The 27,868-nt window shown below is 33.9% G+C and overlaps 1 protein-coding gene across 4 annotated transcripts; it reads left to right on the top strand.

Annotated features, from left to right (window-relative positions):
- Window positions 1–17: 17 nt before the first annotated feature.
- On the top strand, window positions 18–26,775 carry LOC106054867 (SWI/SNF complex subunit SMARCC2-like). Of its 4 annotated transcripts, none has more exons than XM_013210941.2 (18): window positions 18–426; window positions 7,116–7,240; window positions 8,531–8,658; window positions 8,767–8,852; window positions 9,057–9,289; window positions 9,935–10,048; window positions 10,214–10,370; window positions 10,486–10,611; window positions 12,244–12,442; window positions 16,869–16,991; window positions 17,082–17,219; window positions 17,348–17,391; window positions 17,542–17,655; window positions 17,745–17,912; window positions 19,826–19,960; window positions 20,157–20,411; window positions 23,928–24,489; window positions 26,136–26,775. In XM_013210941.2, the coding sequence occupies exons 1-18, from the start codon at window positions 310–312 to the stop codon at window positions 26,285–26,287; spliced, it is 2,976 nt and encodes a 991-aa protein (XP_013066395.2). In that variant the 5' UTR covers window positions 18–309; the 3' UTR covers window positions 26,288–26,775. The 4 variants fall into 4 exon arrangements, with proteins under 4 accessions (XP_013066395.2, XP_013066396.2, XP_055859914.1 ...); XM_013210942.2 differs by having other exon boundaries at window positions 21–426; window positions 26,156–26,775; XM_056003939.1 differs by lacking the exon at window positions 18–426 and adding an exon at window positions 509–624.
- Window positions 26,776–27,868: the final 1,093 nt, after the last annotated feature.

Genomic DNA, 27,868 nt, shown 5'->3' with positions numbered 1-27,868 from the left:
TTATAGCAATAGCATATCATTCCGCGGCACATGTAGGCCAAGCATATAGTAGTGATATGCCAAACTGAATGGATCGAGTACCAAATGAAAAAAAAAAAGCTTCAAAATCTAGACTATACTTTGCAGATGAAATAATATTTTGTTATCAATCGGAAATTATATTAATGCAATCATAATAGAGTCTAGTTTCTGTAGATTAATGTAGTCTAGTAGAAAGGCATTGTCTAGATCTATAATAAGCAAGCCTTGCATTTGACTACAGCGACACCGCGAGGCCGAGGACAAAAGCCGACTTAGGCTTAATTCAAAATGGCGCTACATCGAAAGAAAGAAGGATTGCAAGAAACAAAATGCTCAGATATTTCTCAGGATGCCGAATCAGATTCTAGTGTTGCTGCCAGTTCACATAGTAAACCTAACAAAAAGGTAAGTACTCATTTTATTTAATGAAATCACCGTTCACTTGCTTGATTTTAAAAAACGATTCAAGAGAACGAGTGATCCCTACCCCTGGCCTTTCCTCCCCACTTTCTCAGTTACCCAATCATAGTCTTTCTTCTGCTTTGTTCTATTAATAGACTTCAACGAGGAGAAAATGCCGCAATAATTCTTATTTGCAAGAGTGTAAAGACTAGACATCTAGATCTAGATTTACATCTAAAACTTGAGAGTTGATCTATATCTTAATCTATCATCATGTCATATCATGATATATGGTAGATTCTTATAACTGAACACCGACTTTCGGGAACTATGTCAATTTTTTATTGTATTTTTTTATTTGGCTGGTGAAGGTTTAACTTACAGAAAAACTGAAAGCAGATTCTTATTCTGCAACTAAAGGACTATAAAAATAGCAGTGTTCCTTTGTATTACCACCCATAGTCATGATTTTATTTTAAAATAAATTAGGTCACTTCATGCTCCTATTTTGAACGCAGTTTTTGGGCTTTCTCCTTAAAATAGTCTTAGTTGAACAGTGTGAGCACAGGTGTTGAACACCACTATGTAATTGCTAATAAATTATATCGGTGTTAGATCTACTTAAAAATTATTTAGATTGTAGTAAAAGAAGTAGATTCAATTTTGCAATATGTATTTATAGTCTATTAACTCCCATCCAAGGACCCTCTTCTTATTTTCATAGTTTGGATGTTCGTTTTGTGAAACCTTAACATCCCCTCCCTCCCATAGAATCCTCATAGATGCTTATAATTCTTTTCATGACTCTCTCCTCCTTCCCTCCACTGCCTGTTGGATAGTTTGTGACACTACTCGCTGAGTGTATACCTCTCCTCACCGCCAGCTTATCTTGCGTGATCACATGCAGTGGGCATGGTCTCTGGCTTCAAATTAGCAGCCCGCACTTTTTCTTTCATTCAATAATTATATATTCTAGATATCTCGCTCTAGGTCATTTAAAAAATCATAGATTTATTAATCCCAATAATATTTTTTATTACGATTTTGCCTTGTGCACTATAGGAGAATGTGTTAAATTCATTATTATCGTTGAAACACCTCCTTTTTTAATTTTATTTAACAGCTAACGGAATAAATGTGATTGGAATGTCTTTCTAAAGATGTTTTAAAGCTTATTTTGATATGCCCATCAGCCTACGATCAAACAGGCTCATGATATAGCCTTCATCCCTTATATGGGTATGAATTGCCGGGGGAGGTTAAAACAACAGCTTAACATACATGGTTACCGAGAATCTAAATAACTGCCATCTGCTTTGGAAAAACGGAACAAAATTACCGGAACTTATCTAAAATTGGACATGCGCAGTCCCGAAACGTCGTTTTTAGCTCCAAACATAAAAACAAATGAATTACAAACAAAAAAAAAAGCGACCCGTTCAAAAAGGAGAATTCGATGGGGTGTTCAAACTATAAGAGCCTCCTCTAACTATAAAGTAGAATGTGAGGTGTATGTATGTTAAAGATTGTTACTTATAGACATCAAAACCGCTTGACCAATCTTGATAAAACTTGGCAGGAATGTTTCTTAGGTACCAACTTAGACCTTAGTGTATGTATTGTAGCCCTTAAACAAACTTAAGACCCTAAAAAAAATAAAGTTGTCCGACTCTATTACAGCTATAGTATTTTATGGATCTAGGCCATGTCTACAATGTTGACAAAAAAAAAAACCGAAAGGATTTAGACCTAGATCTAATTTTTAGAAATACACTTTGCGCAGATAGTTTTTAACTTTGACACATGAAAATACAAAAGAAGATCCATTGATTTCATTATATAATAAAATTAATCTTCAATTTTGTGTTTCAAAAGCATTTTTTGAATTAATTAGTTCGTTATATCTGTGACTGCAGATTTCCTGACAAACATTCTTTCATTAGACAATACCGTAATGAATCGCTTTCTAAAAATTAATTTGTTTAATTGTTTACTTTATAATCCCATCCCTAGATCTAAACTAATTCAACTCTAAGATGATAAAACTTCTCTTCGCACAGATAGTTTTATACTTTAACACATGAACATACTAATTATAGTCCATTCATTTCATATTTTGATCAAATAAACATTTAAATTTGGTTTTCTTAAAGCATTATTTTTAAGAGACTACATTCGTTTACAAAAGCTGCGAAGCCGAGTTGAGATAGGCCTAGATCTATATTCATTCATGAATCGTGTACTAAAAATTATTTCGTTTAATTGTTCACTTTATAATCCCATTCATTTAACAAAGCTATCGCTCTTTTCGTTTTTAATAGATATGAATGTATCGACTTCGGGTAAACCCATTTTCGCAAACCTAATTTTATTTTCCTAGCGAAAGAGAAATAACGTGAAAGGATCATTAGCTAAGTTTAACATACATCTAAATCCAATCCACTACATTAGTAAACACAAACTTAGACCTGCAGGCCGTGGGTAATGCCAGGCTAGTTATATATATATTCTAGATATATAGTAGATTCTTATATCAGGCACACCGTATTCTAGAACTATGTCAAATTTTTATTTTATTTTTTTATTTGGTGACGGTTTAACTTACAAAAAAACTGAAAGCAGATTCTTATTCTGCAACTAAAGGACTATAATAAAAATAGCCATGTTTCTTTGAATTACCACTCATAGTCAAGATTTTATTTTAAAATAAATCAGGTCACTTCATGCTCCTATAATAAACGCAGTTTTTGTGCTTTCTCCTTTAGCGCACATCGAGCACTGTTAAGAAACACCACTATGTTATTGCTAATAAATTATAGATCTATCTGTGTTAATTAAAAATTATTTAGATTGTATTAAAAGAAGTAGATTCACTTCTGCAATATGTATTTGTATATTGCCTCTCTGTCTGTCTCTCTCTCTCTCTCTCTCTCTCTCTCTCTCTCTCTCTCTCTCTCTATATATATATATATATATATATATATATATATATCGTTTATAGTTTATTTATTTATATATGCCTACCTATATAATCTATGTGTAGAAACAGACAGAAATAAATCTATATAAATTATAGATCTATAAATTAATTATTATAATATAATAAACATGATGTTTTCAACTAGGCTACATGTATTCTCTCTCTTTCTTTTGATTCCCATCCAAGGACCCTCTTCTTTTCATAATTTGGATGTTCGTTTTGTTACACCTTAACATCCCCTCCTTCCTATAGATACTTTTCTTTGTCTTTTCATGACTCTCTTCTCCTTCCCCCCACTGCCTGTATGATAGGTTGTGACACTAAACGTTTAGTGTATACCTTTCCTCACCAACAGTGCTCGCCTGGCGTGATCACCTGCAGTGGGCATGGTCTCTGGCTTCAAATTAGCAGCCCGCACTTTTTCTTTCATTCAATAATTATATATTCTAGATATCTCGATCTAGGTAACGTTTATTCATTTAAAAAATCATAGCTTTATTAATCCCAATAATATTTCTTATTACGATTTTGCCTTGTGCACTATAATTAACTATAGGAGAATGTGTTAAATTCATTATTATCGTTGAAACACCTCCTTTTTTAATTTTATTTAACAGCTAACGGAATAAATGTGATTGGAATGTCTTTCTAAAGATGTTTGGAAGCTTATTTTGATATATCTACCAGCCTATGATCAAACAGGCTAATAATATAGCCTTCATCCCTTATATGGGTATAAATTGCCGGGGGATATTAAAACAATAGCTTTACATACTTGGTTACCGAGAATCTAAAAAACTGCCCTCTGCTTTGGAAAAGTGGAACAAAAATACAGGAACGTATCTAAAATTGGACATGCGCTGTCCCGAAACGTCGTTTTTAGCTCCAAATATAAAAACAAATTAATTATAAACAAAAAAAGCGACGTGTTTCTTAAAGGAGAATTCGATGAGCTGTGCCTTATATAAGAAGCTACTATAGATCGTCATAGAGACTATTATTTATTAAACGAGATCTAATAAATCTATAGGCAGTATGAGTATAGGCATAGATCTAGAACTAGAGTCTAGACTTTATCTATAGTCATATCTAGTCTACTAGAGTGTCTAGTTACACTTACTTACACTACAGGTCAGTGCTGTTGGAGTTACAGTTACACACAGTGACTGGAGTGAGTTACAGAATACACACATTCACAGACAAGTCACAATAGCACTGTACATATAAATATTAGATCTAAACTGACTAGATTTTGATATCGACACTCACCGTTTCTACGATACACAATAAGTATAGACAGACATATAGATCTAGTAGTACTAAGTCAGTAAGTTACTAAGTATCTAGATTCTACTAATGAAGTAGTTCCGTATTCCTCCCGAGTCACGTGGTTGTGTGTATACAACACGCACAGTGCTTAGTTTTACTTAGTTTGTTGTGGGAATCTGAAACGTTTTAAGTCTATTATTTAGTGGTTTCAATTTACTCATTAGCGCTAAACTCTAATTTGTTAATAACAGGAGAATCTAAAGATACATTTTTTAAATAGTTTCAACTAAAACAAATAGTTAAACCTTTGATAGAAGGTACCAAAGTGTTGGTATATAATCTGCCATACTGAGATCAAGATTTCTTGATATTAGATTAACTTATAACTAGATCTAGAATGAGGTAGTTCCGTATTTCTGACCTACACAATGCAGTAATTAAATGAGATAAGCAAAATACACATGATAATATCCAGTGAGAAATATACACAAAAGTAATTAAGATGGAACTGTGATTAAGTTCGGCTTACCACCAGGTATTCCTCTAAGAGTAAGAATAAATGAAATAGTCCAGACTCGACTGTTCAGCTAGAATGAGAAATGAGTGTCTGTTCCGCCTTAATCTACCTTATATAGGCCTGGAAAAGGTGGGCGGAAACAGGAAATGGGATTGACCAAAGATTATCTCTCATGTGGGTGAATCCCACAAGAGTCGCACCTTGGAGTGTCTCTTTGATCAAAGAGAGACATGGGGGAGAGGGTGGGAAGAAAGAGCGACTTGTATTCTACCCAAGGTGGAGTCAACCGCGACCGTCAGACATCCGGCGGGTAAGACTAAAGAGACTGTGTTTATCTTTCCCCGATCAAGGGGAGATAAGTGAAAGGACGTGGCCTAGCTATCTCCAAGGTGGTGGACTGAGTCTAGCCTGGAGAGGAAAAGCTGGGGCGGGTTAAGAAATTGGGGATAGAACGGGGAAATAACTAAAATAAAATGAATAAATAATGATAAAATATAATTAATGCTGTGATAAGTTTGAGTGACTCTGACTGCAAGCTTTTGACTTGTCACACCTATCAGAAAATCCAAAAATTAAAAATCCACTGATACAACGGACCATCAATAAAATATTTTAATTTTTTTAAGCAAAATTTGGTGGTGAACTTTGTCAAAAGCTTTGGAAAAATCTAGTAAGATAGCATCTATTTGCTCACTATCATTTAAACCTTTTGTAAAATCATCAATTAGTCCTATTTGGACCATAAAACTCCACAGTTTGATAAAAAATTTAGTCACCAAATTCCATGATCATAACCAAAGCACTAAGAGGAAAAGCAAAGCCATTATCTCTAAATTTCATGAGTATATCCAAAATGGGTTTTGTGGTTACCCTTCCAATAAAAAAACTATAGATTTCTACCAGTCGCTGGCTCCATAATAATGTAATTAAGTGCAATGAATAGCAGATTTGATTTTCGACCTACAATTTTTTAATAGAAGAGTAGCAGGATAATGCACTGTATGTACCTCAGAATTTTCATTTTTTTTTAATACTGGAAATAATGGTTGGTTTTGGGGCTCTGCCCTGGACCCCACTGGAAAAGCTTACAATGCTCTCCTAAACCATCTAGTCGGCAAGGGTGGGGGTGTCTACTATCCTTCCATTAACTCCAGGAAGAACAATGACAAACTAATCTTAAGATGTTTTAAACAGATAGGTCTTAATGTTCTTCTTGAAAGTGGTGTAGCATGTTGTCTGTCTGAGATCAATGGGTTCCACTTAATAATGTGTAATACACACACGCACAGACACCCAGGCTGCACACATATATATACATATATATTGGTTGGGGGGGGGGGGATTCACCCCAACAATCTTGGCTACATGCCCATGTCCCACACTATTCTCAGATTGAGTTGAAACTTTGCACAATTATTTCTTGTACCCAACTTAACAAGAATCAATTTTTTTTTAAAAATTAGCAAATTAATATATATATATATATATATATATATATATATATATATATATATATATATATATATATATATATTAGTTAATTAACTATTGTTAATTACACTTCACAGATGTGGCGGTATAAGTTGAATTAGTACCCTTTATACTTATAGAGAATTAGGTCATCACTTAGAAGTTTTGAAACTAACAATACATAGCTTTATGAAACCTATTTTCCTAAGCACTTCACAGACACAGAGGTTAGTGTATTGGCTTGGGGAGGCTTGCGGCCTTGTTTGAAATCAAGTCATACAACCTTTTTCTTAATAAAATGCATTTAAAAAGCTATCATGATAACCTTCACACAGATATACTCCCTTCTTTCCAGCTTTATATGTCCAAAATTCTAAAAGAAATTAAATTGTTAACTATTGTTGTTCAAAACAATGGATGTTTTATGAATTACACTGTATCTTCTCTTGTCTATAGATTCGTGATTTAGGTGACTCTGAAAAAGGCAGTCGTTCTAGAAAAGGATTAAGTAGTGGCAAGACTAAGACCCCCAAAGTTCGTCGTTCACCATCCCCATCACAAGAAAAAATGAAAAGAAAAAGGTATGCAGTATTTGCTCATTTATTAGAGAAATTATTATTTGTGTTGAATCCTATATAACACACAGATTAGTTGGATTGTTTTTTTTTAACAGGAATGAAAAATATTTTCTTGCTAGTTTTACAATTTATGTTTTAAAAAAGTAAAAAAAAAAAAATATAAAAGAAAGTGCTTTTACACAAGTGATCTTTTGCATTTATTAAGGTTACGACTTATTAGCTTTTTACAATTTTTAAATTATATGATATTGCATTTGTGTGTTAGTTGTTTTTTTCCTAAGTCATGAAAAAAACTCCCCATTCCTAAAATGGCCAGAAAAGAATATCAGGTCTGTCTGAAGAATTCTTCAAGAACTCAAGTTGCTTGACAATTTTTGCAGCAGCTGATTAACCAAGACTATTTGTATCCCACAAGTCTTGCTAGATGAATAAGTTACATCACATTTTTAACTTTGTTTTTCAAATTCGCTGTCTTTTAAAATAGCTATTAATTGATTTGTTTCACATGTTTAAAGCATTCCTTCAGATTTGAAGAAATCTACATCCTAGCCCAAATCTCCAGCAAGTTGGCATGGGCAGGGTTTGAACCCTGGACCATCGTGACAACAAAACAGTGCTTATAACACATGACCAGACAGCAACTTCCTGGTAAACCACAAATGGAGGGACAATTTCACTTTGTGAAATGTACTTTTTATTGGAAATATGAGAAATGGTTTCAATTGCAATGACATAATATTCATCATAATTTCTAGGTGGACTTTCCTTGGAATCTTGCATTGATAGCAGTATTTCTCTTTCTGAAATTGAGAGATTAAGTGAGAAGTTCTTGGGATTTCATTGCAAATACATGATCAAAGGCATGAGTCTCAAATTAGCAGAGGACTCATACAATCAGCTATGTGCTGCTTTATCTATATTCAAATGTCCCAAGGCTGTAAGATGTTTGTTCACCTACTGGATATTGCTTGATATTCAAACTTGGTTGCGGAGTTTGCTTCACAGCACTTGCAAAACTGTTAAATATCTTAACAGCAAGTTCATAAACTGTAATTTAGAAATTAAAGACCCAATCTGTTAGTTGACAGCATTTGTAATATCAGAGCTATAGATATTTATATATATATACACTAATTGTTAAATAATTATAATGAAAGTTATGACAAATTAAAAAAAGGGATATAATAAAAAAAAAAAAAATTTTAGTAAAGCAATATCAACCCTTTACATAAAAAAATGGTCAAAACTTATTAATTAAAAATGTACAACTTCTATTATAATGTGATTGCTTAGTTCCAGAACTGCAGCCATTATAGCTAACAAAAAGAAAAGATGGGAAGAAGATGATGAAGATAGTACTAAAGATATGGATGACATTCAGACAGATAACAATGTACAGATAGTCCACAACCCTAAACCTGGTCAGTGAAACAAATATATATATATATAATATATATATATATAATATTAATATATACTATAGTGTGTAACAGAATGGTCAAGGCTTTAATTTGTTCTATTGTCTGCAGGTGTACTTTCAAAAGGAGGCAAAGATGAATTTACTCCACTGAAAGGTGGAACTGTGATAGACCTTGATGAGAAGCAAGCTGAAATAGTAAGTTGTCTATTAAAAAAAAAAAGTTAAATACACGGTTGAGAATCTTTCTTTTTTTTTAGAAGAAAACAACTAGTATACATTTAAGTATTAAAAAAATAATAACTGACTGGTTACTGTCATAGGCGTTACATCTAAATTTCAATAGTCCATTTTCCAAGGAAATTCTAATTGATTCAATGACATTCTGACTTATTGTAATAGAAATCCAGTAGTCAGGGTGTGTCAGACCAAGAGAAACAGGACAGCACAGAGAAGGAAGAGGATGAGAAAAGAAACACACAGGATTTGGGAGATGACAATTTAACTGAACAAACTCATCATATCATTGTGCCCAGTTATTCTGCCTGGTTTGATTACAATTCTATACATGCAATTGAAAGAAGGGCCCTACCTGAGTTTTTCAATGGAAAAAATAAATCAAAGACACCAGAAGTGTAAGAAAATTAGGATTTGTATAATTTAACATTTATTGTTGTTGTTGTTGTTGTCTTTTACATGTATCTTAGCCAATTTGTTAAGATTGTGGATATCATACAATTAGACAATTTGTTAAGATTGTGGATATCATACAATTAGACAATTTATATTTGTTGGTTTAAAAAAAGATATTGTATATCCTACCACTTCTAGACAATTGTTAGTTTCTCAAAGTGTTGTACATTCTAGGGGTGAATAGTTTTAATAAACCATCATGTTTCTTTGTGGATACAACCCTAAGCTTCAACCAAAAAAAAAAAAAAAGTACTACTTAAATTAGATTTCATTTTGGTTTCTGGCTTTTTAAAAATGCTAAAAATTACTTTTTTTTTTATCAAGTTTTAACAAATGTCTGTTAGCCCATTAGCACCTATTGCTGTCAGATATGCATTATTTTTTCAATAGTTTCTCACCACATTAGTTAAAAACATTTTTCTTTTAGTAATTGTATTTCCTTTTATGTAGGTGTCTACACTGATCACATATTACTTTCAATAAGTCTATTTAAGAACTACTTTAAAGGAACACAAACAGTATTTAGTAAAAAGTTTAACATCAGAGAATGAAATAGCTTATTGTTCATATTGACAACTTTTTTCCAGCTATATAGCTTATCGTAACTTTATGCTAGACACCTATCGCTTGAACCCTACAGAGTATTTAACATCAACAGCTGTACGGAGAAATTTAGCAGGGGATGTCTGCTGTATTCTAAGGTAATGATATGCTTTTACTATTTTGTTCTGCAAATAAACACTTTTTTTTTCTGACATTTCACTTCATGTTTTGTTTGGTGTAATGCACAAATTGTAAGACAAATCTCCTTACGGATAATAAAGATTATTATTATTATTATATTTTTTATTGGTTTTGTATTCCAGAGTTCATGCATTCCTAGAGCAATGGGGATTGTTGAACTACCAAGTAGATCCAGATAGTCAACCCTCAGCTATGGGTCCACCAACTACTTCTCATTTTCACATATTGGCAGATACTCCTTCTGGTATTAGTAATATCACACCAGCTAAAGTCAGTCAAGTAAGGTTTTAGATTGTTTCAGTATTTTTCTGTTTGTTTGTTGTTGTTTTTTTTACATACAAACTGACTGTATATATTTTTCTTATTTAATTATATTAAATTTTTTACTTCTAAGAAATCCGCTGCTCAAGAACTGTGTGAGTTTTCAGAATCTAAAGTGACTGAAAAAGATGAAGAAGTCCGTCAAGAGCTTGGTGCTGTTGGTCTGAAGACTGATATTTATGGAAAAAAATCTCACAAGGTACTTTATGTTTGTTAACATTTGAACTGCAGATAACTCATGTTTAAGTTTCATTTGTTCTGTGCTACAGGGTTTGTAGCAACCTTGAAAACCTGGAAACACCTTGAATTTCATTTTTAAATTCCAGGCCTTGAAAAAGCCTTGAATTTCTTAAAAAAAGCAGTGAAAAAACCTTGAATTTAAAAACTGGACCTTGAGTTTTTCCCTCCCAATGCCTGTTGTTTATTTTCGCTATTTATCACTGTGGTAACCTTCTTTTTTTTTTTTTTTTCCGCTTACATCAAGCAAGCATTTCACCTGGCATTATTTTTTGAAGTCAGCGCTAGATTTAGTGTGTAGTGACTATTGACTATAATTACCAGCTTCATGTGTAGGCTACACCCCTCAAGCCCTCCCTCACCTAAAATCTTTTTGTAACTGAAAGAGTGACTTCGAATTGGAAAGTCCATAAATCATCTAGATCTAGTGAAGATAATTTGCACATAACCTGAACGCTCTGTGAATTTTAGTCAATTTAATTATCTCGATACGTCTAATGTATAGATTACTCTAGAGTCTAGAAATATGCTAGATTCTACATTTACCTTAAATCACTAGAATCTGGTGACGATAATTCGCACACAGCCATGAAAATTTCGCGAAATTAGTGACTTAGATCTAGATCTAGAGCCTAGATTTAGTGTAGAGTTATGAAGATAATCCGCATATAGCTGTGAAAAGTCTGCTAGGTTAGTGATTTAGATCTAGAGTCTAGATTTATGGTAGAGTCAGTGAAAATAATTAGCACACAGACGCGAAAAGTCCACGAATTTAATAGTGACTTAGATCTAGACTCTAGATTTACACTAAGTCACTAGAATCTAGTGAAGATGATTTTTTTATACTATCCCTGTGAAGCCGTGATTTATAGTTAGAATATATAAAGTCTATTATAGATTGTATATCTACGATAGATTCAGTGACGATAATTCGCACACAGCCGTAAAAGCCAGGGAAACTACATATAGTTGAAAAAAAAAAACACCAATTGGTCTGATACCCCCCCCCCCCCCCCCCCCCCCACCTCCAAAAGCCATTATTTAGTAAGCAAATGTCTTTAAACAAACAAATAGGCTTATATATTACAGGCTCTGTTTATGAGGAGGATTTAAGAGATAGAGAGAGGGGGGGGGGGAGAGACACACACACACATACATATATATAAATACTTTTTTTTCAGTACTAAATATATATATATTTTGTTCTTTTTACATATTTATGTCATCTGTATGTAAATATGTATACATATATATTGCTTGCTATGGATGCATACCTTGAAAATCTAAAATTCTACCTTAAAAACCTGGAAAATCATTCATGAAATTGGCTATGAACCCTGGTGCTATGTAACTAAACTGTTTTTCTATCCTGAAGTCTGCCTCAAAGACAATTTTAAAAAATATATAATTTAATTAAAAGAGACAAATAGAGGACACAAAAAAGATGTCTTTTAGAAGTCATTTGTAAATCTTATGTCGTCTGTAGTTATCAAAATGTTCACTTTATCTAGCAAATTATGTCTTCTAGTTTTCATTATCACCTACATGTTGTATCAGTCAGTCAAATTCTCTAGTCATTTATTTATCTTTCCAGGACAAAAGTTCTTCTGGTCGTAGCAGAGAATGGACAGATCAGGAAACATTGTTATTGTTGGAAGCTTTAGAACTGTACAAAGATGATTGGAACAAAGTGTGTGAACATGTTGGTAGCAGGACACAAGATGAATGTATTTTACACTTTCTGAGATTGCCTATTGAAGATCCATTTTTAGACTCTGGTGCTGACCATCTTGGTAAGTAGCTTGATTGCTAACTGAAATAGTGTCCATTTTTTTTAATTGGTTGCATTCATAACATTCTTATAATTAACTAGTATTTAGATTTCTTAACTTCTTCTCTACTTCAAAATATGTTTCAAATTCACATCATTATGTAGTAGTACAGCTAAACATGAGTGTTAAAGTATTTTTGTTTGTTTGTAAGATATTGTCTTTAAATCTTATGATCAAGGAAGAGTGCAATAATTAATGTAGCTTAGACTGCCTAACATACATACATTCCAGCCATTGTCTGCCAAACTTTACTTTCATGTCCATGGACGCCCGCAGGATTTTTTGCAGGGGGATGCAAGCTGCTTCTATGGCTCAAAGTCGTAGCCTCAACGTTCTTGTTATAATATTAAAGAAAAGAACTAAAAAAAATAATAAACTAAACACTGAACAAAGTATTTACTGTACACATTGTTAACTTTATCCATGAGGCCTGTGCTTCCCTACGTTCGATTTAAAAAAAACAACCTGCAACCGTTGACTGGCTGCAGAAAACTGTCAATAACTTAACTAATGAATTGCTTCTCGTCGCGATCAACAAGCTGGTGATGAACGCTTATCGTGCAGTTCTGATGTTCTTCTTTGCATTGCAGCTTTTGCATGTTTTTAAGATGAAGACAAAACAAGTTGAACTGAGCATTATTGTTGCTCAAAAAGCGAGTCGTAATGAAGAGGCTTAAGAATCAAGATATGTAATGTAATAACTCCCAAAATCCAAACAAGTGTTTTTTTCTCAGTGTGTCTGTGGACTACAAATTCTTGGCAGCAGCAACTCATTATCCGGTATCAAGTTTTTCTGCAAGCATTCTCTCCATCCTCAAGATGACATCTCTGGCGTGTTCCTCAGGATGGTCAAGTTGTTTTTTGATTATGTCATTAATGAGACCTTTGATATGCTGTTGGAAAGACTGCAACATCAGGGAAACTGGTTCAAGAACAAATGAATAATTGACGACAATGAAAAGACAAATCAAGAGATGCAAATGGAAGAGGCATTTACAATACATGTGCAGTTTGTCTGGTTTCACTTGCAGACGTTATTTTAAGATCCGCCAAACAGTCAAAGCTCGAATGGATTCATATTTTCTAAATCCAGAGGTAAATTTAGCACCAACGCTATAGCTAGGGACAGTTACGGAAAATGAAAGCTAGCCATCACGGGGCAACCTTGGCTGAGTAGTTTGTCCATGTCTGGACTGTACAATGAATCATGAAGTGTGTCTCTCTGAACAACAGGAACTAAACCAATGAAGTTGAATACAATCGCAGTCTACAAACCGAACGCTCAAAGACATCTACTCAGTGTCTGGGTTATCTGCAGTTTCATCTCTAAAATATCCAGCAAATGCAGTTAATTCATGATGCTATTTTATCGAGCGCTGACACCGACCGCAACTAAAGACATTAATACATTTACACTCTTTACTTTTGTTCAAAGAAACCATAATATTTGTCACATCGTAAGGTAATAGGCAAGGATTACTTCTCCAAGGCGAAAAAAAACCATCATATTCTAGACCTTCACTAAATGTATTATAAAAAAATAATTGTGGCATTTTACGTCTTGAGAGACGATTTTTTTCCTTTTGCAACTTCTTGTGTGACTAAAGAGGCCAACCCTTTGTACTTTCACACTTCTTTCTATTACTGTTGTGTATGGCATCTGCAAACTGGGACTCTTCCTTTATGCTCGCTCTTCATGTAGATCTATCCAGTGCCACTTTTCCCGAGCTGTTAGTATCGATTTTGAAGAGCTTTATGTTTCATTTGCATAAATCTTAGCATACATACCTTAGCAGTGGATGACCAGCGGATTTCCCACCATCTGTTAAATTGCTACAAAGAATGTCTATGTGCTAATGAAAACGAATCCTCACGTCTAAAGTGCTATAGAATATTTGATACCAATTATAGTGCAAAGAATTGCAAGCTTATAATAAATCGTACATGGTCTGACATGAACTACAGATTTGTCTATTCTAGTTACAATAATAGCATATCTTTACATTAACTAGTGGAAGCACCACTTGTTAAGTTATTACAATTTATAATATTCCAATGATATGCCTTTAGATTTAGACTTTGAAGACGATGTGCAAAATTTTCATGAACATTAATTTATTGAACTCTTGAATCAATAATGCATTGACCCTGTAGGCAGGGGTGCCACTTTTCCGGAATAACCCGGAAATCCGGGTTTTGAGGGGTCCGATTTTCCCCCCTCCGGGTTTGCCTTCTACAATTTTGTTAAAATCCAGGGTTTTAGTTGATTTAGATTTTTTCGAAATTTCTGGTCATTTTCTCCCGTTAATTTTAGTTTGTTAGTTCCGATCGCGCGAGCCGCCATTTTTAAACAAAATCGACCCGTCTCATATCTCGCGATTCGCGAGACTTTCACTTTGCATGCGCACTAAGCTTTATTTACTGGTACAGTATTTTTTTTTAAGTGACAAAAAAGTGTAAACATTCTAGATCTATAGAGAATTTCTAGATCTACGGAACGCGCCTCGAATCGGCTCGATTTAGAGTCTAGATCTATTTCTTTGATCAATCTAGAACTGATCTAGACTGTAAAGTCTTGTATTTAGTATAGATATAGTCTAGAATAGTGTAGATCTACTCGCGTACCTAGCGGCTAGTCCTAGATCTAGAAATAGAAAGAAAAAAAATTCACGCGTGAGAAATTATTATTTTTTTTCTTTCCGTGTTTTATATTTTAATATTTGTATAGGTTCCTTATAGACATAGGGCCTTAGCCTATGTCTAGACTAGTCTAGAGCTATATTGGTCTAGAGTATTATATAAGTAGGATCTAGATTTAGGATATTTACATCGTTTTTAGATCAGAACTAGATCTAGAATCAATGATTGAAGAATTAAATTAGTAAGTTTGCGTTCGCCTGAAGACTTAGACTACTTAGAGGCTAGAAAAAATAGATCGATTGGTCAATAGATCTTGATTTATACAAATAAATTATAATTATGTATAAGCAGTCCAGCACATTCTAGCCATCTAGGTCTACATTTAAATATTAGAAACTAAATCTAAATGTTCATTTTGGAGTAAATCTGGACTAAATCTCAAATCAATTTGATCTTGTTACAATAGATTTACAGGTCCATGCATGTACATTGATGGAATCAGTTTGATCAATGTTGATTAAAGTTTAAAGTAGGCTGCTTCAAATGAATAATGAGGGAAAAAATGTTAAAGAGAGAAACATCATTTAAAATAACTGTGTTTGGGGGGGGGGGGGGGGGGGGTAACAAACATTGTTAATATAAAATTGTACTAAATCCTGTTAACTTGTATTACAAGCTTTATCAATAAATACACACAAGCTCTATTTATTATAATTATAGGCTTACTAATTACATATTTAAAACATGGGGGGCATATTATGATATAGATCTAGGTAGTAATTTAATACTGTTCTTCTTTCGTAAAATTTTGGTGCTTAAATTGTATATGCCGTACGTTTCAGGGTTGGTAAAGTTTAGGGTTTATGATTTCAGGGTTTGTAAAATTTGGAAATTCGGGTTTCAGGGTTTACTTGGTCTCATGGGTGGCACCCCTGCCCGTAGGGGAGTACATGTTGGTGCACTTGCACCCCCCTGAATCCTGACTAAATCTATATCTACGTAATGAAAAAAAAACAACAGATCTGTAAGATGGATTTCATTATAAAATATTTTTTAAAAATTGGATAAAATGTGACTACTCAGAATTCAGAGGCGCACAGGTACAAGGTTGGCCATCAATTCCTGATACGCCTAGGCTAGTCTACTACTACATTAACCAGTGGAAGCACTACTTCACAGTCAACTTGTTCAGTTGCTATGGTAGAAGTTAATTTGATTTGATGGTGAAAAAAATTGTATAGAATTTGGCTACTCAGAATCCAGGGGGGTGCAAGTGCACGTCCCTGCAGGCGCCCATGTTCATGTCATTAGCAGTACTTTTTCTTTGGGATTCAAGTGTATGTGTAGTGAACCTGAGTTTCTCTAGTGCTCTCTATTGGAAGCTACCAGGTCTTCTCATCCAGTAAGCTTGCATCTCACCTGGTTGTCAATGATTTTTGGGGGGAATATCAACATTAATTATAGTCATTATCATGAAGTTTGTGTTCACTTGTCCTGTCTTCCCCTTGTTCTTCTAACTTAAACAAAATGATGTTTAGATCACAAAATCATGTACTAATCTGCCAAGCTGGTTTTAGCAAATGTCAAATTTTGATTTTTTTTGAGTGTTTATTCATTTATTTCTAATGTTGGGTTTCCATTTTTTAATTGAACTTTTCTCAGAAATGATCTCATTTGAAAACTTATATTAGTGTTTAGTGTTTTAATGTATTTATGTTTGAGTTTCTTAATTGTTTCCGCAACACAGGTCCTCTTGTGTACCAGCCAATTCCATTCTCTAAAAGTGGCAACCCTATTATGTCAACTGTTGCTTTTCTGGCATCTGTAGTGGATCCAAGAGTAGCCAGTGCAGCAGCAAAAGCAGCTTTAGGTCAGTAATATTAGATCAAGTTTTTTTGTATTGTTTTTTTGTTGAACATAAATAATCAATTGACATTTATTAAATATTTATATGTTACAGATGAGTTTTCCAAGATCAAAGATGAGATTCCTCTGTCTGCTATAGATCCTAACATCAAAGCATTAGTAGATAGTTCTAAAGAAGCCAAAAATACAGATTTAAATGGAATGCTAGAAGTGAATGGAAGTGGGGAAAAGGGTAATAACATTAAATGTAAACTTTCAATAGAATACTTAATTGTTTAAATTGTGGGTTATTCTTTATGTGGCTAGTTTAGTTTTTGACCATACACACATTCTTTAAAAATGTTAAAATTTGTTTTCTAGATAAGAAGCTGGAGCAAGATTTAGACAAAGGAGAAGAGAAAAAGGTACATAATCAAAATAATTTAATGTTAAATTTGTAAATATATCTGTGACATTACTTTTCCTTTTGTGTGTTATAATGAAGATTAGAAGACACTCATTGTTTTCAATTCCATTAGTGTAGAGAATAATTAAATGACATAATTTAACTTCAGGGAGAAGAACCAATGGATGATGATATTATTGAGAAAGATCACAAGTCAAAGGGAAAAGATAAAAATAAGGAAAAAAGAGAGAGAAAGAAATCCAAGAAAGAAGAAAATGGAAAGGTCAGTGACGCTTCCTTTAGCTTGATTCCCTAGTGTCCATTTTTTTGTATTAATGTCTTTTTTTTTTTTTCTAAATGTATGATCATCAGGATGGAGATTCCAAAGCATCTGAGAAAACAGAGAGAGGGGATACCAAAACAGATATGGTGGAAAAGGAAATAAAACAGGCAGTAACAGAGGACGAGAGATTAAATGATGCATCTGTGATAGCCACAGCTGCTGCTGCAGCCTTGGCATCTGCTGCTGTGAAAGCCAAGGTAGCGTTTTAAATTCTCATAGTGGTAATATTGGTAGCATCCAATTATATTTATTAAGTTAAATATTTGTTTTTAATTTTCAGTATTTCCCCAAAAGGCCGCAGTGCATATATAAGCAAAAATACAAGTGTTTAATCACATAAAAATAGACTTCCTATTTATTTAATTTTTTTAAAGCTTCGTAAATGCATGTGTACAAAGTTTTTAAAAGCAAAATAAAATCAATTATTCTTTACTGTTTAAATTTGCCATAGTGAACACTTGAAAAAGTTAAACAAATGGATATTTTAATATTTTTTCCCTTGAAAATACCACATATCTTTGAGGGCCTATAAAAAAGTGTATGGGACAGAAAGCAAACAATATTGAAATATTTCTGTATTGAAGGGAGAAGTCAAGAAAAGTTAGTTAGTATTTAAGATTGCGTGTATGTGTGTTGGGAAGGGGGACAAAATTGATACTAAATTTACTGGCCAAAATTATTTGTATATGGGAGGGGGGGGGGGGGTAAAGCTGGCCATTCTAATTCAAAAAACATCATAATGGGAAACCATTATGATAAGCATGGTGCAAAAAGAAAAGTGGTGGATCCAGTGACGGTTCCACAAAACAGCCTTCCTCTTAGAATGCCCCAATTTAATTCACCTTAGGCAAACCTTATTACCCAACTCTTTATGGCAGCCATATGACCTCACACTTGAACTGTGTGTAGCTTTAGAACACACCTTTGCTAATGAGAAAAGTTTTTTTCCCGGATCCAAAAACTTTGGAACAGCAAGGTTTTTGCTTTGTCTCCCCTTTGCTATTTTAAAACCTTTATAATAATAATAAAAACATTACATTTTGTTTTTCTTGGTACTAATCTCATTCATTTTTTAACCAAACTCTGGTGAAATTGTGTTTTATTTATAGAAACAACAGTAGGGATTCCGAAATCTTTAATCTATAGAAAATTGGTTAACTCTTAAAAACCGTAATTTTTTTCTCATTCTACTGGAATTTTTTTTTTCCCCCACAATTTTTATCACATAAGCCTTTTTATAAACGTCATACTGTTTTTTCTGTTTGTTAAAACATAGACATGTTATATAAAATTTTGTTGGAAATTGAATGTACTACAGGATAATTTATCTTTCAATGTTATAGTCACTGGAAAAAAAAATTAGGTAATTTCAGAGATGAAAATTTTTTTTTTTTTATTTGATCTTTAAAAACGGACTTTCCCAAGTAAAAAAAGAATATTCCAACAGTCCTCAATCATTATTATTGTATGAAATATTAAACTCTATCCAATTATCTATTTAAAAAACATAACTTTGTCAAACTTGATCAATATTTACACTTTTAGTGAGGTTTCTTTCTAGATCTACTAGGGCCTGGCTGGGGCGACGTCCCCTTTCGTTTACTACTTTTACTAGATCTAGGGATAAATAATTCACTATCAGACTCGCTTGAGTCTGAAAATCGCTTTCATTATAACTTTCTAGCTCTAGAATCTCTATCTAAGTAAAACGACAAGAAGGCATGTCAGCCATGATGTCTGATGCAAAAAAACGAAAAATTCACTAGTCGCTTACAAAAAAAAATATTTAGAACAATAAAAACAGCTTAGATCAACAAAGTATCAGAATGAAAAAACTTTCAAAATGGCCGCTCTAGCGTTTCCTTAAACCATTTAAGGGATTAAAAACGTGGATTAAAATAGGGAAATAGTGATCGGACGCTGGAAGCGTCATTACGTTAGCACGGCCAGGAGACTGGTCGCTGTCAGCGTCATTGCGGTCTTGAAGAGTTAATGACCTCTACAGGCACCAATTAAATCATCCTTATTTTTTTATTTATCATATGTGTAAAATATATTACATTATTATCTAGGTACTTTAATTAATTTTTTTTTGTCTTTTTCTATTCAGCATTTAGCAGCTGTGGAAGAAAGAAAAATTAAAGGTCTTGTAGCTCTTCTTGTGGAGACTCAAATGAAAAAACTGGAGATCAAATTGAAACATTTTGAAGAAATTGAAGCCATCATGGATAGAGAGAGGGAATCTGTAAGAAAGCACTTCAAATTAAACACATTTCATTTCCTAATATGTTCTAGCAAGGGATTATCCTAGATTTTATAAATATGAAAATTTTAATAGAAATTCTGATTTTTAAGGAGAATTTAATGTAATAATTATCAGTAACATACTTTTTAACAAAAGTGATAATTATTTAAAACCATATCTCTTTTACCTTCAACAGCTAGAATGCCAACGTCAACAATTACTCCAGGAGAGACAACAGTTTCATTTGGAACAGATTCGTGCAGCTGAGTATAGGGCTAGACAATTGGCTTGTCAGCAGTTAGCAGAGACTAAGCCAATAGTCAATCTACAGGGCAATGAAACTAACTCTGGAGTCAGTTCTACTGCACCTACCTCAGAGCTCAGTGTTTGTGTCAATCAAAACTCAGGATACACCATGCAAGGTTCACCTATTATGCCCCAAGGCCCCCAGGTCAGTAAGATATTGAGTTATCTAATTGATATTGCCACACTCATGTTAAATCTTTCTTGCATGTTTGAATTTTTGTGAGCAAATTTTGGAGCACATTGTCTTGGACAAGCAAACTCTGCATGGAGTCTAGATATCTAGAAGGACTGAATGCACCATTTGGATTGCATAAACCTCTCTGGCAAAACTCCATGTAATAAAGAAACTTTGGAGGAAATGAAAAGACTATGATCACTTTAGCAAAATGGAAAGTTATAGCCAAAAAACCCCCCACATATTTCAGTTTAAAGATAATATCAAAAACTGTATGTTAATCAATTATTAGTAAAAGTTTGTAATGGATTTTGTAATTAACAATGTCTAAGTTACCATTTTCACAAGTAGTACTACTAAAGAACCAGTAAATGAAATAGTTCTTTAAATGTATCACTGGTTGAAGATGCCAGAGAAAGACAAGAAAAAGGACCATGAACATTTTCTTTTTTAATTATTGATACAGAGTTATATCCCTTCTCTTAGGGATGGAGGAGATAAGTTTCTGACAACTGATTAGTGACTAAAACAGTGTTTCTCAAACTTTTTTGTCTGGCTGCACAGTAAAAAAAACTAAAAAAATTTCGCGGCACACCACGAAGAGCAACAGTTGTTTTATAATAAAAAGGAAAAAAAAAATTTTTACCTGTTTTGAAGTATTACATTTATTTTGAAGGGTTTGCCTGTTTTTTTTTTTAGAGCAAATGCAATCTAATCGAGGCTCCAGAGTCGACAAACAAACTCGTATTTCATTGCCTATTGTAAGAAGTCTCTCTTTTTTCTTAGATTTGATTTCAGTCAATGCTGAAAATCCAAACTCACAAAACCATGAAGATGCAAATGGAAGAATTATTTTGATTGCTTTTAAACTGATTGCAGGATATAACTTGTTGATTGAAATCCAAAACTTATCCAGGCTTTTCTCTGCAAAACTTGACTTAAGAACTGCATCGTTTTTTAAATCAATGAGCTGCTTTGCTTCTTCAGTTGTCAGATTTGTAGCTTCATTGTTTCCAAATGAATAACTGACCCATCCATATTCATTACTTCCAGCTGTTGGAAAGTAATGCTGCAATGCTGACTGCAAGTGTGTCAAAGTGTCCAGAATTTCGGGGGTGATTTCTTTATTTGAAGCACATTCATAGTAAGTAGGAAAGCAGTTGAAGACTCCTTTCGAGAAACCACAAAGACAATTTTTCACCAAATGACTTCAGTTTTTAGGATGCAGTGATGATGGTTTCCGATGGTCCTTGAAGACTTAAATTCAATGAATTTAATTTGTCAAATAAATCAGAGAGAAATGTCACCTTAACCCACCAGATCTCGTAATGAATAGAAAATCCAAAGTCTTTTTTGTTTTCAGCCTCCAAGAATGAAATCAGCTCAGCCTTGAGTTGGATGACACCTTTAACACTTTTCCCATGGAGAGCCAACGAACGTTGGTGTGATGCATGAGACATTTGTAGTCTGAATCCATTGCTTCACAAAGCTCTGAGAAAAGTCGGGATGCAAGCGGTCGAGATTTGATGAAGTTTACAACTTCAATCACTTGATCCAGAGCAGACATCAAATCTTTCAGTAAAGTTCTGAAGGCAAGAGCTTCTCTGTGGATCGTGCAGTGAACAACTAATACATTTAGATTTTCTTGACGCACAAGAGTGCATGGAAGGACAGCCATCGGTGCAAACGCTGACACAGTTTTTCCACTGTAGTTTGAAGAGCAAAATGTTTTCGTTCACCACTTTAAAAATATCTTCGCCTTTGGTCGTAGTTGGTAAGTCTTTGCAAAATAAGAATTCAGTGACACATTTTTCATCCTTTATGAACCGAATAAAAGCTAGCAGCTGGGCTTTGCCGCTAATGTCAGTGGATTCATCAACTTGAAGAGACCACAGCAGAGACACTTCATCGTCAGTCACGTCGAAGTGTTCGCAGATTTGGTCTTGTAAATCTGACAATAAGTCTTCAATTCTGCGCGAGATATTATCATTTGACCAAGGAACTTTTTCGGCGGCATCGGGTCCAAGGATAGTTTCAACAACTATGCTAAAGCTGGTGCAATGATTGATTCAGCCTCTGTGTGTGCTTTCTTGCGTTTTTGTTAATAACTGAGCAACCTTATAACTTGCAATCAATCCCTTTTCTGGCAGCTTTAGGTACTTTGTAAGTTTCTTAGCTTGTTTATTTTGTTGAGCCCTGATGTTTTCAACGTATTTTTTGGGGATCACTTTTATAGCTGGATATTTTGTTTCCAAGTGTCTCTTCAATTTGCTTGGAAGAAGCGCCTCATTCGACAGAATTGCATTGCAGATCAGACAGAATGGCAATGGAGCATCTTCAGGTCCTGAAGATATGAAACCATATCCGATATAATCTTCTTTGTACCTTCGTTTGGTTCCTTGCTTTTACATTTAACACTTTCGCAGTTTCATTCTTGCTAACGTATTTCTCCATGGATAACAATGAATAAGGCTTAGTGATAACTTGTAATTATTAGCATACACCTAAAAAGTTTACATGAAACGCATCGCTTATTAATATCGTTACCAATTCAAGAACTGCTGTGCGTCTGCTAAGCCGGCCTACATTTGAGTCATTATAATAATATATGTATAGTTTTAAAAATTCCATGACCTGAATAAATAACAGCCCTTTCCATCATAATGGAGCGATCCACTACTATTACTGGTCATTGCAAGTGGAGATGTCATCGCAACGTAAAATAAAAATTTAATAGTAGGCAGACCAGTGTAATGCCTGCACGTGTGGCGTTCTGAAAACTCCCACGGCACACCTGCAAATCTTCTGCGGCTCACTATGCACGGCACACAGTTTGAGAAACACTGGACTAAAAGGTTAAATTCATACAAACACACCCAATGCTTTTTTTTTTCTACTTTTATTATTACATAACTAAATCTGCTGTCTTAGCTTAATTTAAGCCTTATTATATAATGTAGACATTTTGATAGATGAGCTGTACAAATGTAGATCTTTTCCATGTATGCACTAACAGGTATTTTACTGCAAATTTCCATATATTACACAGTCTACCAGGTGAAGTACCAGAGGCATCTGTATTACATAAGGATTTTTCTGTCTTGAGAGATTACACAGCCAGATGAGTCTGTAATTAATTGCTTTTTGAGATGGGCAGACTATGCTGTGGCTTAGCAGGCTGATCCCAACGTAGCAAATCATCTCAAGGTTCATGCAATGGAATAATTCTGCTTATTACTATCAGGGCAGCGTTCTTTATTTCCTACTGAAGGCTGCCTTGGTCCTTTTTCTCTCCAAGAAGGTTATGCCAGCAATTACTGTCCTCATATTTTCCTTAACTGCCTGTTTTCTCCATTTTCATTGATATTTGAGGTCTCCTTTGCAGACTCATATTTGTAGACTAGTGTGGGACATCCCTATGGTGTGGCTTTCTTTAAGATGGATTGTACTCAATAAAAACTTTTGACATATTCTTTGTATATTTAGGTTGAAGCAGCTCAGTTGATGAATGGTTCACCTACATCACCCCCAACAACCGGTGCAGTAGCTAAACCACATCCAGCACCAGCTACCTCCATGTCTAGTGCAATAGTATCAGGACAGTCTGTCTCATTGACTTCTGACCCCATCAGGACTCCAACTCCAGACCAGCCAGTTCTTCCTCAACATCATGCAGCAGAGAGTATTCCACCAAGTGCACAGTATCCCAGTCTTCCTCCTCCTTCTCATCAGAATGGTCCATTCCCACCTCACATTCCTAACCAGCCCTCTCACACAGAAGGCTTCCAGCCCCATCCACCTCTAGGTGTTATGCACAGTGAGCATCCTCATCCATATCATGCAGCCCCTCACCACTATGATGGCTACATGAATCAACAAACCCCATATCCACCACCTGGTGCATTTGGAGGACCAATTGTTAATGAAGGTCACCCACCTTATGACAGCTACCCCGGACAGCATTATCCTGGTCAATATAATCATCTCCATGGAGGTCCTCCTTCCCAAGATGTTCCTGTTTCCAGGCCATCTTCAGCCTGCTCATCAGGTAAGCTGGTTACTTCTGTCAGGATCATAAATCATTTGTTAGATTGGGAACTATTTTTTTCTATTGTAACTAATGATAAATTCACTTTTTTTTAAGTGGCCCTCGAAAAGGGAATAGCTGCTATTAGTTTTGTGTGGTCTATCTGACTGTCCTTCCAGTTTAGATCTCATAAGAAAAAAAAATGAAAATCTGACATCATATTTTAGACCTTTCAAAGTTCTGATGCAATGGCTTTTTAAGTATACTGTAGTATCACATTAAGAAGCAAGATATCAGACAGGAACAGCATAATGTAAGCTATTACCTACTAATCCTGATCATAAGCTTGGTCTAGTAATGGTAAGATTAAATGTGTAAAGTAAGTCGTATGAATTCTAGATCATCTAGATTCAAGTTAAAAAGATCTAAATTTAGAGTAGAAGATGTATTGATGAATACAGATGATTCATAACATAATAACACCATATTCTAAATGAATAGTACTGCAGCCTCTAAGTCTAGATCTCAATTTATAGTCAGTGGGCATAGACTATATGTCTAGGTGTAGATCTGAATGTAGAACATGTATTATTTATTTACATTTAGATTAGTTTTAGATATATGTAGAAAAATAGGGCTAGATCTACACGCTTGAAACATTAAATAATCTACATAATCAGTTAGATATAGAAATTTAGATGATTGGGTGCTTTGACATATTAATTTATTTTTATTATACAATAAAAACTATCTAGTTGTATAGATCTTGATGTATGGATTACAATGATACCAAGATTATATTTTTACGTCATATGGGTGAGACATTTTTATTTGTATATAATTGGACCATAGAAAATGTCAAAAAAACTGTGAATGAAAAATGAATGTGTCCTTAATGCGTCATAACTCTGTAACCTTGATAGATAGCAGCTTGAAATATGGAACAGTTATAATTTATTATACGCTGTTCAAATTCATTGCTTTATGTTGCATGCAAACAAAATAGTAATGAAATAAAACAATGTAAATAATTAGAACATAAGGTTAAGTAATAATTCTATTGTGATTCTTTAATTATTAGATCTATTTATAAACAACGAACATTAAATAATTTAAATAAAAATGTCTTAGAGACGGGATAAGCTATTTATATGTTACCGATCATATCTAGCTATAGATAGATCTACTGGGCTGTGTTCAACACTTGTAACTTTGCTGCCTCTAAAACAATGTATAGATCTGATATAGTCTAGTCTATATAGATGTATTTGTAAATAAGTATGTACGTTTATTTTTAGAGCTGAATATTCCTTAGATTTAGATACATGTAGAAAAATAGGGCTAGATCTAATGATATAAACTGAAAATGACATTAAATAATCAACATAATCTTCTAGGGGGTGTTTCTGATTTAGTGTGATGACACAATTTAAAAAAAAATATTTTTTTTTCTTTTACTAAGAACAAGTTTTTATCTTCAAGTTTTCTAACTAGACACCTAATACAAATCATTAACCTCATCACCTATTTATAATTATCAAACTTTTGTTTAGTTTTGTTTTAATTTTTTTTCTATGATATTGCAAAAAGTCCACAATAAATGAAAAACAAAACTAAACTTTCAAGTTTGTCAGTATCAATTCCTGATTGGTTGTTTCTTTGTTAAGATTATTATTTGTCTCCACAGGTCCAGACAGGGACCATAACTCTACACAAGACTCGACCAAAAGTCCAGTTTCACCAACAGGATCCAACAAATAATGCTAGACATAGGACTGGGACGTGTCCTAGCAATAATCCAGCAGCAGGGTCCACTTGATGAGGACATTGTTTTTAATACAGCAAATGTAACTTGTACATTTTTGTTCTTTAGATTTTCTGGAGTACACGTAAATGTGTATTCACACCAGGAGGACTTGTCATTGTTTTGTTTTCTTAATAGATGAAATATTTTGAAGTTTGAAAGCTGGCTTGTACAGTTGGAAGAAGAATGTCTGAGTGAGTGTACCCAAAATGTGTGTGTGTGTGATCAGCTTATATTTATGACTAGGTTACATAGGTTTTGTTATGTAATGTAAGGAATGTCTGCTCATTAGAAATGTATGAAATAGAACTAAGGACTAGGAGTGTATTCTATTTTGCCAGTACAACTACAGGGCTGTACTTAAAGTGAATCTCAAACTTTGTTGTGCTCATTGTGCTTAACTTGTGCAAGTATGACCTGGACATTGTTCTGTGAACCATTCTCACTTGATGTATTGAATGTGTTTGAATGGATTTCAACAATACATTGATGTTCTAACAATTGTTTCTTAGTTATTTGTGTGTCCTAAAACTCAATGTAGACAGACTCCAGTCCAATATCTAGCTTGAAAAACAGGACTGACAAGACAAATGAACAATTATAAAGATTTAAAAAAAAAAAAGCTACAATTTTTACAAATCAAATGAAGACACTATTCTCTTGGATCCCTCTAAACTAACTAGAACCGGTTTACACAACATTAATATTCATATTTGACCCACTTCATATAGTGGTGTCCCCTTATTACTTCACCCCAAACAGTTCTTTGGTTAATTACATTTTAGTGCTTAAATAAGGAAGTACAATATTGTCCTAGTATATATTGGTATGTCTGTTTTTATAAAAAAAACTTAAAGGGATGAAAAATATAACGTTTTGGAAATAGCCACCGCTGCTTCGATTGAGAAAGATATATACCAGGAATGATCTTCATTCATTATTGCTGAGGAGTGAATGGTACTATTACCTTTTATTCCCTTTGCTTAATCTGGATGATTTAATAGTCATTATAGTTGGGCTCTCGGCGAAGCAGGCAGAGCTGAAAATAGCTCAGACTTGTGCAATGTTGGGGCTAAATGGCTCTAAATCAACACCAATAATAGTAAACTCAGGTTACCTCAAGGAACAGACCACTACTATTTATGATTTACCAAATTGTATCAGTTCAGTAACAAAAGTCAGATTATTTGCAGACGATCAAAGAGAATTAGATGAATTACTGAAATAGTGAATACATAAACAATGTAATATCTAAGGATAACAACAAAAGCTATGGGTATACATTAAGTCTAAGAGAATGGAAACAACATGCATAGCGCCATTAAAAGGAGAAAATAACTTAACACATACTGATAACGAAACTATAGCTAACATCCTAAATAAATATTTTGCATCAGCATGCTCAGCCAAAGGAGATATAGTGAACATTTAACCAAATAAAGAATCTGGACCTGGTGGTCTTCCAACTAGATTACTCAAAGAACTAAGCAATGAGCTAGCACCAGTGTTCAAAATAGTTATTTAGGCATCTCTTAACCAGTGCAGAGTAGCCTACTGGAAAGAAGCTAATGTCACCCTCCTATTTAAACGAGAAAA

Source organism: Biomphalaria glabrata, chromosome 11 (genome assembly GCF_947242115.1).
Source record: "Biomphalaria glabrata chromosome 11, xgBioGlab47.1, whole genome shotgun sequence".
In the NCBI taxonomy this organism is placed as follows: Eukaryota; Metazoa; Mollusca; class Gastropoda; family Planorbidae; genus Biomphalaria; species Biomphalaria glabrata.
The sequence above is the reverse complement of the archived record's forward strand: the minus strand, read 5'-3'. Positions and strand labels throughout refer to the sequence as shown.

Excerpts from the sequence above, each read along its gene's own strand:
- LOC106054867 (XM_013210941.2), top strand. The coding sequence starts at position 310 with ATGGCGCTACATCGAAAGAAAGAAGGATTGCAAGAAACAAAATGCTCA. Across the intron at positions 9,290-9,934 it reads AAATCAAAGACACCAGAAGT|CTATATAGCTTATCGTAACT; the intron begins GTAAGAAAATTA and ends ACTTTTTTCCAG. Across the intron at positions 24,490-26,135 it reads ATCTTCAGCCTGCTCATCAG|ATTATTATTTGTCTCCACAG; the intron begins GTAAGCTGGTTA and ends TTCTTTGTTAAG.